Here is a 21259-nt window from a genome sequence, read left to right as displayed (position 1 = left end):
GCTGCCTGCAGAAGGCAGGCTGGAGGCGGCAACTGCCCGACCCCAGCGCCGCGCCCGGCGCGGCGGCGCTGCCTCCCGGCCCCGGCCCCGGCCCCGGCCCCGGCCCTGCCCCGCGGGCGCGGGGGGCGGCGGTCCCCGCGGGCGCGGCCCCGGCCCCTCCCCGCCCGCCCGCTCGCCGCGCCGCTGCGGAGAGCGGCGGGCGGCACCGCGCAGCCCGCCGGGCAGCCGCCGCCGCTCGCAGCCGTCATGGGCCCCCGCGGAGCCGGGCGCGTCGCCGGCTGCCTGCTGCTCTGCTGGGCCCTGGCCGCCGCCCGCGCCGCCCCGCGGAGGAGACCCTCGTTCGGCGGCCACGTCGCGGAGAACCGCCCGGCGGGCACGCGTGTGCGCGGGCTGAGCATCCCCCTGACGCGGCTGGGGCCCGAGCCCTGGTGCGCCAAGGTGCAGGGGCGCCGCTGGCGCCTGCAGCTGCTGGGCGAGGGCCACTCGCACTTCCGCGTGTCGCTGCACGCCCGCACCGCCCGCGTCTGGCTGCGCACCAGCCGCCCGCTGGACCGCGAGGCGCGGGCGCTCTACTCCTTCCGCCTGGGCTTGTGCTGCAAGCGCTGCCCGCCCCGCGGCGCCGCGGCCGCCGAGCTGGCCGCCCTCACCGTCCGCGTGCTGGACGACAACGACAACGCGCCGCGCTTCGTGGGGGGGCCGCGCCCCGGCGTCACGCAGCTCCGCGTGGAGGAGACGCTGGCGCTCAAGTCCCAGGTGTGGCAGGCGCGCGCCGAGGACGCGGACGCGGGCGCCAACGCGGAGCTGCGCTACTTCGCCCTCCCGCGCAGCGCGCACTTCTTCGTGGTGCCGCGCAGCGGGCGCGTGGTGCTGGTGCGCTCCCTGCTCCACCTGCGCGCGCCCATCCCGCTGCGCCTCTACGCGCGGGACCGCGGGCGGCCGGCGCTGCTCAGCGAGCCCCTGGAGCTGGAGGTGCTGCCGCAGGCCAAGCGCCTGCCGCCGCCCCGCGCCGCCGCCCGCCGCCGCCGCCGCCGCCGCCGCCGCCGGGCGCTGCTGCCGCCCGCCGCGCCCCTGGCGCTCTCCCTGCCCGAGGACGCCCGCCCGGGCGGCCGCCTGGCCACGCTGGCCCCGGCGCCCTTCGCCTCCGCCTGGTTCGAGCTGCTGTCGCCGCCCGTCGAGGCGTCGCCGGTGCGCGTGGAGCGGGAGAGCGGCGAGGTGACGCTGGCCGCGGCCCTGGACAGGGAGGCGGCGGCCGCCTGGGAGCTCGTCGTCCGCGTCCAGGAGCGCCGAGGTAGGTGCGGGCGTGAGGACAGGGGCTTCCCGCGGGCGTGAGGACAGGGGCTGCCCGCGGACGCGGGCTGCTGCGCTCGCCCCGGCGGTTGCGGCCGCAAAAACGGTTGCGTCTTACCCAGAGTAGCGGTCTCGTCCCACCCGGACGGTGGAGGGTGGTTTGGCTTTCCGGGCGTAAAAAGTCCCCAGGTGACAACGGGCACGTAGCCATGGTTTAGCATCAGGCGTCGTGCCGTCATGTTGTGGAATGTAGTTTTGATCTTTTAAATCTGTAAATTATTAATATTAAAACACTGTAGGTGACAAGAAGCATTACGTACTTTAGTGAACATGGACTGTGCAGCTATGTAAAAATGCTTGGAGCAGTAAGGTGGTTATCAGAATTTAACAACTTCACCTGTTCAAATTCTTAGTCATTAATGAGCAGCATGGAAAACGCATAGCGTCACCAAAGAGCGTTACTTACGTTATACGCGCGTTGAGACGAAGCGCGTTAGGTATACTGCGCTTCTTGCACGCGAGTGTTTTCTCTTAAAATGCTTCCCATAGGTCTGATCCTGTAAATGCTTAACTTGAAGCATGCAGCTGAAGTCCTTGAGTTTTGAGTCATTATTAAAGTTAAGCATATTTGACTCACAAGCATGATGTGAGTTTTTGCAAGATTGGTGCCTTTGTGTTCATGAGGCTGCTCTTTTTTAAAAAATCTGAGGAGTCCAATGTGCACCATTAAAATGGCACATTTGTGATTTAAATCATCATCAGTATTCACGGGGTCTTACTGAAGTTAAATAGAATAGCTTGTTTCATTTATCTCTGGCTGATTACATCTATTACTTTTTCAAATTCTTTTTAAATTCTGAATAGTCCTCTTGGTTAGTATTTTTCACCTATGAAAATACAGCTTAGTTTAAGCATATCTTTGATTCACTGGGTGGTGGATATCTGTGTGCGTTCACCATGTCTCTTGTTATTTCCCCGTTACTTGTGATTGTAACAGTGTTCTGAAGATTGTCTAGAATGTGAGTATTCTGGAGAAAATTGTATCAGCAGAAAAGAGTTGGTTGCTTGATTTCATCTTGGAAAGGTTTAGGAAGGGTTTTGTATTACATGACTTCTAGTGCTTGTGAAAACGATGATCTTCTCAGCAGTGCAACTGCTCAGAGTAACTTCTGTTAGCCACAGAGCAGCGCAGGCGGGAGAGATGAAAAGCTTCCCGTGCTGTTCCTTTCCCTCATCTCTTCTGTTTTCTGACTGAGGGGCAGCCCATAGGAGTGAGAGGCAGTTTATTCCTTGGTGTCTGTTAAATCCCTGAGGATGCCTGCAGGGATTCTAATTAGTGCTGACAGTTTCAGTGACACGGATACTTCCCCCTGTGAAGCCAGCTGGATCACCAACTCATTTCACTCGGTTCCTGAGGAACAACTCTCAGATCCTTCTCTTGTTCTCACTTGGTTTTTGTCATGCCTATCGCTGTAGCATATTGGTGTCAGTCACTTGCCCTGGCTTTGCACTGTATTCCAGCTTGAACTTTGGCTGCTAACCAAGAGGTTGATAGACCAATTTCCAAAACACAAACGCTTTCTGTGTCCTATCTTTGCTACTCAATCTTGAGCAAGGCTATGTGCCAAAGGGGTTGTCACTATTCAGAGGCAGTGACAAAATCTATCGGCTCAATCTGTGTGCGCTTCTGGGATGTTCACCCGCTCTGTCATGTAGCTCAAGTTTCAGCCCTTTGTTGGTGTCGCAGCTCCCTCTGTCAGGATCAAGAAGATGTTGTTAGAAAAGCGGTAGCTAACCTTGTCCCCAGTTACTGCTAGTCTCACCTTTGGTTTTGCTCTTATCTAGTCTGAATATAGAAGTCTGGGATTGCCTGAACAAAGCTTGTCACTCTGTCATGCCAGAGATTTTGTTTCCAAAGCAATGCTTGCTAATGCAGTTAAAAAAAACAACAAACCAACTGTAACTTAAATTCAGGGATTTTTTTCACTATCTTGTAGTTTTACTAAATAGTCTGGAGTGTTTTCCACTAGCCTGAGATAGTACTGCTAATAGTATGAAGTAGTAAGATAATAATCTCTAAGAAATATGTAGGACTAGATTCTGACTCTCAGAGACTAAGTAGATGGCAATTAAGTGTGGACAGTACAAATGATGTACTTTAGATACTACTGATTTTAAGTTTCTTTGTTTAAAGGAGCCTAAATTAAAAAATACACCTTTATTAGTACTAGTTTTTTCGTCAGGTAAAGGTTAATAATGACTTGACACCTTTAAAACTCTTTTTAAGTTGCAGAATGCTTACATTCTCATTTTATAGGAGTTAAAATACATAGGTATTTGAAACAGATTTAGAAAGTTATGTCTCTTTCCTTACTCACAATCCAAACTTCAGTAATGTGAGAAAAGATAACCAAAAGGATGGGATAGGAGAGGGAGAAAGATGGCTAGCAGAACTAGAGGTTTTAATTAGTCTGAAATAAGGAAGATATAGAAGATTGCAAAAGCTCCAGGAAAAAAAACAGTATTTACAGAAGTGAGCTCTCAGGATGAATTAAAGAGTGGAGATGGTTACACTGGATTTTGTTGTGAATAAAAGTGTAAGTTCAGGTTCTTTCTGCAGTTTGTTTGCTTTGCTTTTAAGGTTTGTGCTGGCTGGCTTTAGATTGTACATAACCATAAATATCCCAGCAGCTACGGTTTCCTAGTATTAGCTTATGGTATCAGATGTTGATTTATGTTCAAGTGGTACAAAGTTGTATTAATTCCTTTAATATATTTTTCATTTTCTGCTCCCCTAATTCTTGCTGCCTGGTAGCTGAGAATTGAAAATTAACCAATAATTAATTCTGGCATTCATCTCTTCTTCAACCCAGGCAACGATGTCAAGGATAAGACAAGATTTTTAGATGCTTTAGCATATAAAGTCTACCCTCTTTGTCCTTCATCTTTTCAATGTAGTTTATTATGATTCATTTGTAACATGCACTTCGTTACCTAAAGTAGTAAAGAATGCTTAAAAGCCTTGTGGCACAAGTGGTCCTAATACATCTCTAGGAAGAAAAACTGATTTTTTTTTTTTTTTAATTTTTTTTTTTTTTTTGGCTGATGGAGCATTCTCAAAATAGTAGCAATAAGACTGGTATAAGGTAATAAGGCAACATTCACCAGTGTTTCTTCCTAGTTTATGTGATGGCCTTCTTACCCTTTAGTTCATAAATGGGACTGTGTAGGAGGTGTCCTGTTCCTGAATTAATTTTTATTCAGAGGAGCACCCAGGATATGTAATCGGCTGCGTGTTTCTTTATTTTTTCTCTTCAGCTAAAATAGAATTTTAAATACTCTTCTGTTTGCCTCCTCTCAATTCTGTCCTGGATAATCAATCAGCATTGTGTCCAGGGCTGGTGGTCCATTGAAGTAAATACTGTTCCAGATGCAACCAGACCTTTAGCATCTCAATATCCAGATAATCTTCCACATGTTCACAGAAGAAATGTTTTCTCACTCTGAGTTGCAGCATGTTGAAGGTATGAGCTAACCTAGGTCACTCCTCTTGGGATGAGAAGTAACTACCAATGTAACAGATTCACTCCTCGCTACATGGAGTATTTCTTAGTAGAACCCTATGGTGTGACTATAGGCTTGGGGCTGGTATACATTTTCCTGCGTCAGGGGTAGCTTTGAGGGGCATTTGCAGTATGAACAACTCTTCGGTATGCAGGGTTGGGTTTTTTGGCAAAGCTGCAGTTGAGGTCTAAGATTTATTGTAGTGATGTGGACAAATCACTATTATCACTACTGTCATTACCAGTGCAGCTATGTGCTATAGTTACTTTTTGACTGGACGTATTTTGGTTATAAATTTCATGATTTTTTTTTTTTTAAATGTAGATGGCAAAAAAAATTTCCATAATTTGTTTGGTATTCTTTGAAATAATAAATAATTATTTTGTGTATTTTAGTGCTACAGTAAAATTAACTACAATTTGTAGAGGAAGTAGTACGTTACTAGTTCTGTCTATTCACTGTGTATCTTTTTGTGGCCATTTGATAGTTTGTAGACTTAGTTTTAAAATAGTTTATATGTTTTCTGGAAGCAGTAGTCACTGGAAAGCAGTAACAGGAAAAACTGGACCTATAGTGCTAAGTGCCTTTTTTTATGGAGTGGGTTCTGCTGTACTTGTGGAGGAGTAATAATTCCAGGCTCTGGACAAGAGAGGAGATGCTGTCTTGTTTTGTAGTTCAAGTTCAGGTATGTTCCCCGTGTGAATTCTTAGAAGGAAGATTTAAAAACAGGCAGAAGTCAGTTTTAAGAAATAGAGAAGAGATCACAGATCAATCAAGCCTGATAGTTTTTATAAATTGGTAGGTTGTTACCTTTCAGGTTAGGGCTGACCTGTCCAACAGGGTTGTCAGGTCTTGAAGTGCAGTAACGGGTCCTGCAGCTCCCCGCTCCCCGGGTTTGGCTGCCCGTGTTCAAGGCCAGCTCTGACACCATGCGGCCGGCTAACCTTGGATCAGGCAGTTAGCTGTCAGAAGCCTTTCTGTGGCCTCTGCCCCTGTACCTGGCTGTGCGTTTTGCTGACCTTGACACTGCCTTGCTGACTTGGCTTCCCGCTTGACCCAAGACACACCTGATCACTGCATATTTGTCTGGTGACCACTGGACTGTTGGATGAACCAGGTTTATGTCACGGGACCTGCTCTGCTCTTCTTGCTCAGTGACAGTGAGGTCCCTGCCTGCCTTGCTGTCACCCTTGACTCCCATTTGACCTTATCCTGCAGAGCAGCCTGTCCTTGCTGCTCCTTTGCAGTTAAATTATGCAACTTCAGCAGCAGCATGTGTGCATTTGTATAAAATATTCTCTGTACCCTGACTACCTTGAGAGCTTAAATTGCTCTGCCTGGACATTGGACAGAAAATTTAATCTTAAGAGAGCTGAAACCACTCATTTGAAATTGAAATATGGCCCAAAAATATCTACATTTTTTGTAATTTTATAAATATGTTGGCCAAAAGAAAAACAAACAAACAAGTCCCACAACCCCAAACCAAAGAGAAACTCCAGGAAAAACTCGTATATTAGTTTGAGCAACAAGATGCTAAATAAAATTCCAAAATTTCAGGGCTTAACTTCATGAGCATGTTTTTTGGCACATGGTCCTTGATGAGCAAATTCCTTTAGTGACCCCACTGATCACCCAGCCCTGAGCTATATTCTTTAGTTAACCTTGCCTGAAAGGAGTGATGGTTATGCCCACGTTTTCTGTAGCATTTCAGATTTTATCCCATTTAATTTATTGGGACACAATTTATTTAGTCTTCACAAAAGTGTAATACTATTTTAAGTTTTTACCCAGTGAACAGAAGGTAACATTTCTTAGACTGTCATACACATTAATATTTTAACATAGAGCTAGCATTTAATTTTAGAAGGATCCGTTATTATTCCATTAATGCTTGGGGGAAGTGCATGAAAGGTTCTGTCTCTCTAATCCTCTGTCGTCTCAAGCTCCTTTGACCTTACTTCATCCATGGGCATTAGCTTTGTAATCCCCTGTCGTTCATTTTTTCTTATCAGAGGATTTACTAGGGGTGATGTTTGACATGCCTTCCAAATAGTTAACAGCAGTCACTTATATTTTAAGTATATTTGTCCTGTTTAAGTTTGACATATACAGTGGAGATATCAAATTTATCGATATGCATATTTTAAACCTTGAAGGTTTTCATGCTTGGAAGCCAAGGATCATCTATTTTAATTTTGTCTGAGGCCTTAGTCCCTTACTAGCTGTATTGATTCTATGTGGATCATCCCTAAGAATTAAGTAGCTTCTGGGTGATGTTTTGTCTTTTACAGTTCTTATTACCTCTTTTATGAATTACAGCCATGTTAACGGTTACACATCAAGCTGCGTTTAAGTTGAAATTGTCATCTATTATCCAGCAGATGTGTTTCGTTAAACTGCAATGGGTTTCATGCTATTAAGTCAAAAGAAAATGTACATTCTGTGTGCATTTGGGACAACTATAGTTGTTTACAGGCTTGGAATGTTACTTACTTGTGGTAGAAAGGAATGTCTGGGGAAGCTTTGGAGCACCACGTTGATGTTTATTCAGTCTGAATGTTTTGATACTGTATGCTTTCTACTTAAATATATCTTTGTGAGACTACTGGGACTTGAACACCAGAGCTGTTTAGATCTTCTGGCTGTTTATAATCTCAAACATTCAGTTTCTGCAGAAGAAATAAGCTCTTTTTTTTTTTTTTTTTTAAGATCTAACTAAATTTCAGCACAAATATGTTAATCTGATGGAAGTAGTAAATTATAGAACATATGGATAGGATCTTCCACAAAGCTGGTTTATAACATCTCCAGTTGGGCATTGATTCTCTGACTGACATGGCAATTATGTTACACTTTACTTGGTCATAAAATACTTTTATTTCAGTTTTTCCTAACCTCTCTTTTTTTTAGTTAGTCTCAGAAGTGTAGTGTCCAAATTTGTAGATAGAATATCTTTAAATTTTCTTGGTATATTTGAGTTTAGGTTTTAGAATGAAAGAGAGACTGAGACTAAGCCCACAGTAAATTTTCCTTTGACTTCGAAGTGTTTTGGTGTAAATAGGGGACAAATTCAGTATTTTGAAGACAGTTTCCTTTTGATTCGCTTAATAATATACAGTATTTAATAATATACAGTGTTTCAGACATAAACTCCACTTTTGTTTTCCCTTTTTCTGATAAAAGAAGTAATAATTTCTTAAATAGGAAATTTGAGTGTCTTAGATGATTAATCTTATGCGTATAAACAATTTTTACTTCTTTAAATGGGAATTGCATATAAAAGTCAGTGTTAAGGAAGTGCCAGCTTTGGTTAAGGACAGTTGGAGGTGATAGTGCAGAAGAGGGTTGAAATAGATAAGGAAGGCTTTGTCTATATGGCAGCTTACTCCTCAGCACAGTTTGAAATGGAAACTGAGATTCGTCAGTCTTTCTTCCCTGCTGCAAAAAAATGTTTGTGAATCTCACAGCCTAGTGTCCTTTCTTCCCGTAATAACAGTGCACTTAGCAGATACCAGTTCATTGCATTTTCCTAGCCCTAATGGCAAGAGTTCTGTGTGGTACGAGTAGGCTTCAGTTTACTGATGATGCATATAAATGTTGATACACGATGTGCCATGGTCATGTTTCTCTTTTTTATTTTATTTTTCTGGAAAATTAAAATTAATAATGATTTCCTGTCTTTCATGGGTTTGGGTTTGCAGTCCAGCTAATGTTAGTTCAAAAGACTTTCTGTGCATAATGATATAAAGAAATACAGCAGGCTGTGTTGGTGAGGCTACTGATTGTGGTGGCTTTTTTTTTTTTTGTTGCACATGGTGGGCTACAGAGAAACAAACCAGATTTTCCCCAAGAAATTCTAAGGAAAATTTCAAGAGAACTTCCTATCTTACAGTGGTACGGTAGCTGCTACCTCTTTAGCTAAGTTATCTCCTTATGATAATGCTTTTTGACAATCAATAATCATTTATTAAGACACATGATTTGTTATTTAAGGATGTCTGTTGTGATTATTAATTTCTAGTCATTTATTTCACATTTGGGCATGCTTGGTTTTTCTGTCTGCCACTCTCAGCAGATGGATACCACACTGGGAAGTCTCTGGTAACATGGTTATCACTTTACTCTCTTTTAATTGGTAATTTATATTACGATCCACTCTGCCATGATCATTTAGCTCCTGTGATGCTTTCTTTACTTTTGTACTTTTGTTTTCTGGTTTGTTTTAACTTTATTTTAAAAGTCAGATGAGGGTCAGGAACAGAGACATGACAGACTGTCATTATTCGATCTGCAAAAAAGATAAGGCATATTAGGAGAGAATGTGGGCTGTCCACAGCTTGAGTGAGCCCATCAAAGTTATCTCTTTAGAAGGTTTATGTTTTATGAATGAACAAACTACTGTCCTTAAAAGTAGCCCATCGTATACTTAATGAATTTTCAGAAATGACAGTAGAGAAATGTTCGTGCATAATTGTCGTATTTTTTGAAGGGTATACAGTAGGACTGAGTACCATAACCAGTAGCTTTTATCTCATGTTATGGTATGAAAATGGGAACAGAGATTTCTCCTGATTGCAGCTAGAGGCACAGGACATTAAGATTTTTTTCTGGAAGTGTATCTCCCCAAACTTTAAGTCAGTAGATATTTTACATGAAGACATACTATAAGAGTGAGGTATTAAAAAAGTTTACTATAATATTTGCAAAGTCTTGTCAAATCTCTCAACCAAACCCAAAATATTTTACTTGCAGTAACCCAAACAAATAACAGAACCCTGAGTTTTCAAAAAACATTTGTCTGTTTAAGGTAAAAGTCTTAGAAGCTGGAGCAACTTAAAAAACAAAAAGAAAAATACTAACTTGAATACTTAATTTACTGATAGATGTAGACCAGAATGTAATAGCGATATTGACCTAAAGGCTTGCAAGACTTTTAACACATTCATAATCTCCTTTTAAAAATAAATTGAAATGACCTAAAAATGCCAGGAGCAACCTAGCTTCTCACCCATTATTGTTTAATCATAATAATATAATACCTCTTCCCCCCAGTGCATTCAAGGAATGTATAATATTTGTCCACAATTGTAGAGACATGTTCAGTCAAGTACATATTCTATATTGTCAGATTTTAAAAATCAGAATGACTGGCATTATTAGTTTTATCAATTACACTGAAGCAGAGAAGCCTACATTTTTAGTGAATACAAGGATTTTATTTTCAAGTCTCGTATTATAGAAGTATCCTTTGGATTTTTGAGAGAAAAGACAGTCATATAATCCTAATGAAACCAGAAGTCTGAGAATACGTTGGATTTCACAGATTGACAGCATCTTTGATAATTTGACATGGTGGAAAGAGATGGGTTTAGAGGCAACTCGAGCCTACAGTATTTGAAATCGCAATCAAAGTATTTCAGCATGCATGATTTTCAAGGCTTGGTTTAACCAATGTAACATTCAAAAGTTATTAACTGAATGATTAAGTATTAAAGCCCTCTCCTCCTTCCTGCCACCCTTGGTGTAACAATATAGGTAGGTGGGGGAATATTTTTTTTCAGTTGCTGTATGAAATGACAGGATTTATTAGTTTGCAGTATCTGTGTGCAATCCAGTGAGTCTTTATAACCTGACTTCGATATGAGGTTGGAGGAGCTAGTTCATGTTACTTTACATTGAAACCCTTTTCTAGAAAATTAATGGTGAACAGCACAAAAGAGCTTTTTCAGATAAACCTGGATGTAGTAGAGCCATGAAGAACTAGAGAAGAAACTAAAGAAGAAAGGAATCATTATCCGATCAAGATAATTGGTTGCTTCTTGTAATTTTCAGTATGTTCTTCAATTTTGACAAGTCTTTAACTTGGACTCACCTAGAGGTTCATGATTTTGAGAGGGTTTTCTGTTCCTTCTAAATACTAAGTCCCTCTATATAAATTTGATGTGAAAAATTACTAATTATTTTACAAGATTGTGACACTCTTATTTATTAGAAATTTTCCCAAGCTTTTTGGACAAAGTATGTAATCCAGTCTTCATAGTATATGAGTATTAAGGTTCTTTCCTGTTGTGTTTGTTTTGTTTTTTTTTTAATAAGAACAGTTTATTTTATTATAAGAATGTGGTTGGTATCTCGCCAAAGGATCAAATTTCTAACTTTGAATAGTTAATTTAAAATGTTATGTTTTCTCCTATATATTTAACTCTGCCTTTATTAAAGCTTCTCAATCTTAACAACTGTGCTTAATGAGGCACTGTCTGCCTTTTGATCGTGGAGATTTGGAAAAAGGAATCTAGCGAGAAGGCTGACAGCAGACACTGTCCTTGATCTGCACTGCTGTTTTCTGAAAGGCATTTGAAGAACAGATTTTCATGCTTTTTCTTGGAGAAGTGACTTCCTTTCAAAAAAGTGAATTTTGTCTTAAACTAGGAAGATTTTAGATATTGCACAAATCCTATCTGTATTACGGCTTGGACCTTGTGGACTTGAAGGAATGTTATTGGGTGTACAGTAATTCTGATTTTACTGCATCAGTTTCCTCAGATAGCTGAGGTGGCCTATGTTTTTTACATCTATTGAAAGGTTAAACAAGTGTAGCGCAAAAATTAGTCTAACATAAAATGATGAAAGTCGTAACACCTAGGGACATTATGTAGATAAATTGTGACATTCTTTGAAATGCTTCTGCTGTAGAAACCGACAGTTGGATTATGTTGATGTAATTCTTACTCAGAGTATGTTGGTAGAGAACTGTTTTCATTAGCTGTATGGATCTAGAAACTTGCCTACAGGCAAACCTAAAGAAAGGTATTTTAGAGACTCTTTCTCTAATATTTTTTTGTAGTTACTTATTGATGCTTTGAAAGAGCATTTTTGCTATGGTTAAACTTCCTACCAAGTCAGTTACATTTTTTTGCTTATGGTTTTGGTTTTTTTTTTCCCCAAAGGATTAAAATTGTGAGTCATGGCATATCATATATTTCCTGTGCACAGAAACTTGGGCCAGCTAGTGTATTATGTTACCTAATGTAGTTTGAATTCGGAGTAAGACAGTATAATAGACCCTTCTGTTTATCAGTTTTCAACCACAGATAGGCATGAAAAATAAGTAATTATAGATAGATACCTGTGATGGGGTTTCAGCAGTGGATTATGAAGATTGATTTTGGTGATAGGGAATGAATTTCAGTGCTGCAGCTTTTGTCAGTAATATTAAGTTAAAAGGAAGTAATTCCAACTGGAGGGAATATGAGAGAAAAAGCAGACTTCTGGATGAGCTGCCCTAAGAAGGATTTTTGATGATACATGAATTGACTCTAATAGGGAATTAAGCAGCTAAAGTAGAAAAAACCTCCAGACTAGATTTTATAATTTTAGTTGTAAGTTTTTTATATAAATTGAAGAGAGAGCTGTAGAGAGGGCTTAGTTTTGATATTGCAAAGGGCAAATAAGTGGTGCTTGCAAATATGTGGGAAAAGGAATCTGCTCATAGAATCTGTTTTCATTAGTTTCTGTAGTGAAGAAAAATAGGAAAAAATAAAAAATAGGAAAAAATACTTTCTGATCAAATAAAAAGATGATTTTACCCTTTTGAATATGAAGTATTATTTTCTATATGACTTTTAAAAATACTAATTTTTAATGTAAGATGTTCCAGTGTTATGTTACTGTCATGTTTATGTGCAGCAAGAGCTATCTTGAGTTTTCTCTCTTGTTGCTCAGTACTTGTGAGAAAGCAATTTACATTTTTCTGTTGACTGAAGCTAGGGAAGAAAATCTGTCAAATGCAAAATCTGCAGGTGGGCCAACAATGCAATTAACAGAACTATTCTTTTAGTAGGATTTTTTTGAGTGGATGACATTGTGTAAGATATCTACAGTGTGCCTGGCTTGAAAGTCAAGTATCTAGTGCTTAATGTTGAGGAAATTCTTATTGGTAGCATGTTACAAAGCAGTTTGAAAATTCTTGTAGCAATAATTAAGCCTGCATCAGATTCCTGACTTAGGATCTCAGCAGAGGATTGACTTACACTGCTGAATATAGTTGCAGGTATCTCCACTTGTTGTCGAGGCCTGGTATTTGGAATAGATAATTTAAGTAGAACCTGTCTGTGTGTTTGTAGGACTTAACCCAAATCCACAGAGGCTTAACAGTTTTAAGCTGTTTCTGCTAAGATTTTGAGTGGAATTGTAGCATATTATTTCTCCCATAATGTAGCTATATTACTGCACATGTACTACTTATGTACTACTAATAAACTATTATTAACCATAATATATGAATGCAGATACATAATAATGTACTACTACTGTTAATATACTTATGCACATGTATAATTAATATATCTGCAAGATATGTATGTGGGGGTGTTTTGATGGAAGGAGGCATTGAGACATCTATGTTTCTAGAATTCCCTTCTTTCCACTGTCTTGAAGCACAAATCATTTTCATAAATAGGGGAGAAAATGTATTTTATATACCTTATTAAAAATTAGTTAAAGGTCCGGTTTAAGCTTCATTCTGTAGGAAAACAACTATTCTGTAGAAAAGCAGCTATGTCGGTTACAAAATAGAAGAGACTGCATTTTGCAATGCATATGCAATGATAATTAAATCAAATGAAAAACTTTTAAATATTTGCTGTGCTCATTGGAATGTGGAGTTATGCTTTAAAAAATCACGTTCATGAACATATACTTTGAAATTCTTAATGTGTTGTCCTGCTAGACTTACATATATTACACATTATTGTCCATGTCAGTCTTTTCATCACACTTGTCATCCTCTAGCAAGTCCTTGTCTGATCATGCTTCATTGGACACCCTGATGTTGTTTCTACAAGTTGTCAGGTCACATTTGTAGGTCTCTGTGCAGAGAAGTACAGTCCTGTTCAGTGTTTCTGTTATAGTTTTTGCTTTGATATATGGTACGCAGTCAAGGGAAAACTTTCTTACAGTCATTTTCCTCCAGACTGCCTTTATCTGAAAGCGAAATCGTGATGATTTATTTAGTATTTTTGCTTGTGAATCAGATTGCCTATGGTTGATGGAAGAAGATAACATACCAATAAGATCTGTAAGGTCATATGCAGTGGTTACGTATACTGGTCAAGAGAGACATGTATGCCTGTCTCTTCAATTATGTGCATTGCAGTTCCTGCTGACTATCCTAACAAAATTCTTAAGAGTATTCAGATGTTTCAGAGGTAACCAACATATTGCTGAAAGCTTTGATCTTGCCAAGATGTCAAATGACATTAAGGTCTCTTAACTCTTAAAACACAAGTACCTGGAGGAACATGTCCAAGTCCTTTTAGTTTTTGATTAATAAAGTTTGCTAGGGCACGTTAGGATTAATCTCAGTCCTGGTGCAGGTTTTCAGTTTCCTTAAAGAGGTATTTCTCAGTTACAATTATGTACTAAGTACCAGCATATTAATGTTCAGTGAACTGACAGTCAGTAAGTGGCAAGAGTGGAATTTGTATCTAGGTTTATTACTTCCTGTTCAATAAAAATCAGTTGTTCTTCAATTCTGACTTATTTTTGGATAGAAGAATACATGCATGTTAAGAATGTTAGCAGAACTTGAAACAGAATGAGTTCACGGGTTGATCAGGATATTGATTTCCAGACTCCAGAGAGATGAAAATCTTTGTTTATCCTTGGTACTAAAATCTTTGTAGTAACCTTTCTACTCCTGGCAAGGTTACCAAAGTGACACTCAAATCCTCAATAGATCTTGCTATTATAAAGGCAGATTTTGAAAGGTTCTTAACTTGGCTTCTAATTTAGTGCTTGCTATTTTAAGCCTGCAGTATGCCCAGGCAAGCTAAGCTAATAGTGGGTATTTACAAACTTGTGACAGCTTCCACAAGACCTGTTCTTTTGAGAAGAGGCAGGCAATTTTGACACTAACTTCTCCCTTTTGCACTTACTCTTTTTGGACAACTTTTTAATTAAAATCTTTGGAGCGTTCAAGGAGACACTGATCTCATTTGGCACTTCTCATTTAGAACTCGCCCTGTTGTGGGTCGCTGTGGTGTATTTCAACCTCAGACTCAGATCAGCATCTAACAAGTTCCCTCCTCTGCAGTTTCTTCAGGTGTTTCCGACTGGCTGCCCTGGGACTTTTGGAACGCACATTCTGACACGATACACATCTCTCTGAAACGCATCTGGTTCTATTTAGTATGGTAGTGGGAAATAATATCCATGCTGCTACTTTTTACATCATGATTTTTTGATATTTTTTGATGCTCCCTCTGGCTTCTTTTGTGCTGTGCAGTTTGACAGCATCTGCAAGCAGAGGAGAAAGCATGCAGCTGCTTTCACAGTCTGAATTATACCTGGGTGACTACAGGGACAGTGCAATAGCAGTGTGGGCTATGGTAGTCTCACCTCAGTGCCAGTCTTTTTTTGTAATGAAGCAATTCAAGTTTATCTTTGGAAACTTTGGCTTCACATGCAGCGTTATAAAGAACATTCAGCTAGAGAAGCCAAATTGAGCATCCTTACACCAGGCCTCCCAACACTTCTGACTGCAGAAGTGCAATACATAACACACACAATTCGTCTCAGTTAGCATCGAGAAGACTTTGTAAGACTTGGATGTACATTGTAACTGAGAATTTTTCCATGAAAATGTAAAAATGCGTGTTGTATGTATCCGTGTTCTAAGATGGTGCAAGGCATGTTTAAGGTTCTTTTTCAGGAAACTGATCACTTCTGTGATTTACAGTTTGATAAATTAGAAGTTTGGTTTTGCTGTAGCCACTGGTTTTTCATATGTACTATCTTAAGCTAGTATTATATTCCCTGGAACATTAGATTCTGAGTACAGGATATAACTACAAAGAAATTAATTTGGATTTAACAAGTTACTGTCAATACAGTTTCTGTTGGTCTTTAGAGAAAGAAAAAAAAGGGATGTACACAGTTACACTTCTAAAATTCAGATGCATTAATATAGTTTTATGAAGTGTAACGAAGAAGAACTGTGATTATCTTGGGTGAATGCTGATTTTTCTATTAAGAGAATTTTCTGGATAAGAACAGAAAGTACTCAAAGGTCATGATGGATTAAGTCTCAGGAATCTAAACTAAGAAACTTACATTTGACTTTGTTAATCACAGCACCAAGGAGTTTTCTTTACGACAATCTACTTACTGGTTGTTTATAGATTGCAGATTATGATACGGTGTACTAAATATGCCACTTGCCATCAGACAGGTTCCTCATTATGAAAAGCTGAAGCTTGCAAGAGATTGATGTGAAAGGTATATTAGTACTGCTGTGGGAGTGAAGAGATAACATCAGTAAATGCATACATCAGACAAAAGTAACATATTTTAGTTGGAACATGGATGGGTTTTGGAGAGGGATATAATGCTGCAATTAAGGAAGTGGAGAGGGAGAGAGAGTACAGCTGTTCAGCCTAAGTGGCACACCTTCCTGGGAGAATATTCCTCGTTAGCAAGATAACGCTGTTTACAAGATTAGACATTTTGGCAACACTTTATATTTAGAGTCTTAAATACTAAGTCCTTTGTATTATTAATTAGATTTAAATTAAAAATGATAATTTTAGATGTTCCTCTTTGTATGTTGTTTCAGTTCCTGTAAAGCTATTTTGAAAATAAATGCGTGCGTGTGTAGATATGTTTTCATGTATGTATAAATAATAAATACACACTGAAATCAAGTATTAACACCATCAACTTTAAAAATTCTGACTTTACATCCATTATTAAACTTGTGGATAAATCGTGTTGTGAATGCAGACAGCTGTTTTTACCTGGACCACATTCCCTTTCACTTCCCCAGGCTTGTTAGCTGGGCCATAGTGCCATGTCAATGCAGTTGTACTGCTTTCAGAGTCAGGGTGTGCATACACCACTTTTCTGGAGCCAGAGGCATTAAATATGGACTGCAGGAACACTCAAGTTGGCTTCTGTAGCAAAAATTTTTGCAAGTTCAGTGGCAGTCCACTTGGAGCCAAGGTGTCCAAAAGGCCCAAGTTATATTTATACTGTGCTCCCTGATGTTACTAATAAATATTATCAGTTACAAAGAAAATACCCACTTTTTCACAGTCTTGTGTTACCCCAGCTAAGTTACTTCAAAATGTGAGCTAGCTGTGTGCGATTGAAGGAAGCATTTTTTTCAGTTTGAAGTATATATAAATTTATTAAGGAGAAAATGGCTTTCTGTCTTCTGTATCACTTTGCTTTCTTTGGAATGTGAAGATTTTAATCCTATCCTTTGGTCTTGTGTTACGTGCCACAGTTGGAGGGAGCGGGTGCCAGCGAGGGCACTCGGCCTGCGTCTCTGAGATGTGCGGGGTACGCTGGGGCACAGCCGAAGTCGAACAGAGTTGAGCTAGGGGATACTGAGGCAATAGGAGCCAAGAGGGAAATGCCAGTGAAATGCCTCAAAGCACACAAGGGGTGTTCTGTAAAGGAAACATGGACGACAGCCCAGCTGAAGTGCCTCTACACCAATGCACGCAGCATGGGCAACAAGCAGGAGGAGCTGGAAACTATTGTACATCAGGAAAACTATGATATGGTTGCCATCACGGAAACGTGGTGGGATGACTCGCACAACTGGAGTGTGGCGATGGATGGCTATAAACTCTTCAGGAGGGATAGGCGAGGCAGGAGAGGTGGTGGGGTAGCCCTATACGTTAGGGAGTGTCTGGATAGTTTAGAGCTTAATGGTGGTGATGATAGGGTGGAGTGTCTATGGGTAAGAATCAGGGGGAAGGCCAACAAGGCAGATATTGTGGTGGGAGTCTGCTACAGACCACCCAACCAGGATGAGGAGACTGACGAACTATTCTATAAGCAGCTGGGAGAAGCCTCACGATCGCTAGCCCTTGTTCTTGTGGGGGACTTCAACCTACCGGATGTCTGCTGGAAATACAATACAGCAGAAAGGAAACAGTCTAGGAGGTTCCTGGAGCATGTGGCAGATAACTTCCTCACACAGCTGGTGAGTGAGCCAACTAGGGAAGGTGCCCTGCTGGACCTCTTGTTCACGAACAGAGAAGGACTTGTGAGCCATGTGATGGTTGGAGGCCGTCTTGGTCAGAGTGATCACGAAATGATAGAGTTCTTGATACGTGGAGAAGCGGCGAGGGGGGTCAGCAGAACTGCCACCTTAGACTTCCGGAGGGCAGACTTTGGCCTGTTTAGGAGACTGGTCGACAGAATCCCCTGGGAGGCAGCCCTAAAGGGCAAAGAGTCCAGGAAGGCTGGACATTCTTTAAGGAGGAAGTCCTAAAGGCACAAGAGCAGGCTGTCCCCAGGTGCCGAAAGATGAGCCGGCGGGGAAGAAGACCGGCTAGAGAGCTCTGGCTCGAACTTGGGGAAAAAGAGGAGAGTTTATGACCTCTGGAAGAAGGGGCAGGCAACTCAGGAGGACCACAAAGGTGTAGCAAGGCTGTGCAGGGAGAAAATGAGAAGGGCCAAAGCTGAGCTAGAGCTCAATCTGGCTGCTGCTGTAAAAGACAACAAAAAATACTTCTTCAAATACATTAGCAGCAAAAGGAGAGCTAAGGAGAATCTCCAGCCCCTAGTAGACGGGGGAGGGAACACAGTGACCAAGGATGAGGAAAAGGCTGAGGTACTTGATGCCTTCTTTGCCTCAGTCTTTAATAGCAGGGCCAATTGTTCTCTGGGTACCCAGCCCCTGGAGTTGGAAGATAGGGATGGGGACCAGAATGGAGCCCCATAATCCAGGGGGAAATGGTTAGTGACCTGCTGCACCACTTAGACACTCACAAGTCTATGGGGCCTGATGAGATCCACCCAAGAGTACTGAAGGAACTGGCAGAAGTGCTCACCAAGCCCCTTTCCATCCTTTACCAGCAGTCCTGGCTAACTGGGGAGGCCCCAGTTGACTGGAGATTAGCTAATGTGACGCCCGTCTTCAAGAAGGGCCAGAAGGAGGACCCGGGGAACTACAGGCCTGTCAGCCTGACCTCGGTACTGGGGAAGCTGATGGAGCAGATCATCCCGAGTGCTATCACACGGCATGTAAAGAATAACCAAGGGATCAAGCCCAGCCAGCATGGGTTCAGGAAAGGCAGGTCCTGCTTGACCAACCTGATCTCCTTCTACGACAAGGTGACCAACTTAGTGGATGAGGGAAAGGCTGTGGCTGTTGTCTATCTAGACTTCAGTAAAGCCTTTCACACGGTTTCCCACAGCATTCTCCTGGAGCAACTGGCTGCTCATGGCTTGGACGGGTGTACTCTTTGCTGGGTAAAGAACTGGCTGGATGGCCGGGCCCAAAGAGTGGTGGTGAATGGAGTTTACTCCAGTTGGCGGCCGGTCACAAGCGGTGTTCCCCAGGGCTCTGTGTTGGGGCCAGTCCTGTTTAATACCTTTATCAATGATCTGGACAAAGGGATCGAGTGCACCCTCAGTAACTTTGCAGACGACAACGACACCAAGTTGTGCAGGAGTGTTGATCTGCTTGAGGGGAGGAAAGCTCTGCAGAGGGACCTGGACAGGCTGGATCGATGGGCTGAGGTCAATTGTATGGGTTTCGACAAGGCCAAGTGCAAGGTCCTGCACTTGGGCCACAACAACCCCATGCAATGCTACAGGCTTGGGGAAGAGTGGCTGGAAAGCTGCCTGGCAGAAAACGACCTGGGGGTGTTGGTTGACAGCCGCCTAAATATGAGCCAGCAGTGTGCCCAGGTGGCCAAGAAAGCCAATGGCATCCTGGCTTGTATCAAAAATAGTGTGGCCAGCAGGACTAGGGAAGTGATCGTGCCCCTGTACTTGGCACTGGTGAGGCCGCACCTCGAATACTGTGCTCAGTTTTGGGCCCCCCACTACAAGAGAGACATTGAGGTGCTGGAGCGTGTCCAGAGAAGGGCAACAAAGCTGGTGAAGGGTCTAGAGCAGAAGTCTTATGAGGAGCGGCTGAGGGAACTGGGGTTGTTTAGCCTGGAGAAAAGGAGGCTGAGGGGAGACCTTATCACTCTCTACAACTACCTGAAAGGAGGTTGTAGAGAGGTGGGGGTCGGTCTCTTCTCCCAGGTAACGAGTGATAGGACGAGAGGAAATGGCCTCAAGTTGCGCCAGGGGAGGTTTAGACTGGATATTAGGAAATTTTACTTCACTGAAAGGGTTATCAAGCATTGGAACAGGCTGCCCAGGGAAGTGGTTGAGTCACCATCCCTGGAGGTATTTAAAAGACGTTTGGATGAGGTGCTTAGGGACGTGGTATAGTGGTGGTCTTGGTAGTGTTAGGTTTACGGTTGGACTCTATGATCTTAAAGGTCTTTTCCAACCTATATGATTCTGTGATTCTGTGTTCAGAAACTTTCTTCACCCAGGATATTTTCCCACTCTTTCCTCCTTTAACAGGAATTCTTAACTCCATTCCTGGATATGTCAGAGCAGTTTCTTCAGTCTCACATTTTCCTTTCTGCCACCTTTTCAGCAATACCTGCCTGATATTTATTACTTGTTTAGGAGCTCTGCTGTCTTCACTGGTTGATTTAATAACGGCAGAGGTATAACAAATACTTTTTCCTCAATTTTTAAGGATCTTCTGTTGTCAATTTTTGGAGAATTGAATAGATCCATTCTGTGGTAGTTTGGTTTTGGGGTTTTGTGTTTGTTTTTTAACAGCATTGAATCTGTAATAGAAGTGAAAACCATATTAGGATTTCAGTGAACTTTCTAACCAGGAAAATCACTAGTTAGGGTAGATTGGTTAGAATTTTTTTGCAACAAGTATTTAATTTTCAAAATTCAGAGTTGCTGTAATCATTGCATAAACAAAATATTTCTTGATACTTTTTTTTCTTCAGCAAAAAAACTTTTCAGAAAACATGTATTTAAATTTTGAAAATTTAAGAATGTGTCATCTTTCCTAAAAAGAAATATTCATAGAATGTAATATGGGTGGCCCCGATCTTGCAGTTCAGCAGTACTTGTGCTGGTTATTTTTTCTCCCCATTGCGTCTGGATGCTGCTGATTGCAGAAGAGCCTTAAAACCCAAGTTTTTCCTGGATTATATGCCAACAATATTGTAGACAGTACACACTCAGGAATTGATACGTTTCTGTTACTCTGAGTGCCATTAAGTAGCTGTCTAAGTATTTCTTCATTTTTCTGTGACCATTAGGAAAGGATTGGTACTTGGTGCACTTGTCACTTACTGTGACAGACGTGAACGACAACGTACCGGAATGGGCCATGGAGCCCTTCCCGTTCCTGGCTGTGGTTTCCCCTGAAGCTGCAGGAGGTACTGAAGTGTACAAGCTGCTTGCTGTGGATGCAGATGAAGGGATCCATGGAGCTGTAGAATATTTTCTCTTGGAAGGTAAATTTTAACCCTCTAATTCCCTGTATATTAGGCTTCACTATTGTGACTTTTTT

The 21259-nt window shown here is 41.8% G+C and overlaps 1 protein-coding gene across 1 annotated transcript in view; it reads left to right on the top strand.

Annotated features, from left to right (window-relative positions):
• Positions 1–246: 246 nt before the first annotated feature.
• The window catches only part of LOC140656769 (neural-cadherin-like), a 74413-nt gene continuing 53400 nt past the window's right edge, over positions 247–21259 (top strand). Inside the window, exons 1-2 of the mRNA XM_072872859.1 lie at positions 247–1288; positions 21006–21203. Coding sequence (XP_072728960.1) covers positions 247–1288; positions 21006–21203 — 1240 coding nt within the window. The remainder of the gene's footprint in view (positions 1289–21005; positions 21204–21259) is intronic.

The sequence above is a fragment of the Ciconia boyciana genome, chromosome 9 (assembly GCF_034638445.1).
Source record: "Ciconia boyciana chromosome 9, ASM3463844v1, whole genome shotgun sequence".
In the NCBI taxonomy this organism is placed as follows: Eukaryota; Metazoa; Chordata; class Aves; order Ciconiiformes; family Ciconiidae; genus Ciconia; species Ciconia boyciana.
Note: the sequence above shows the minus strand (reverse complement) of the source record. Positions and strands in the feature narration are given on the sequence as shown.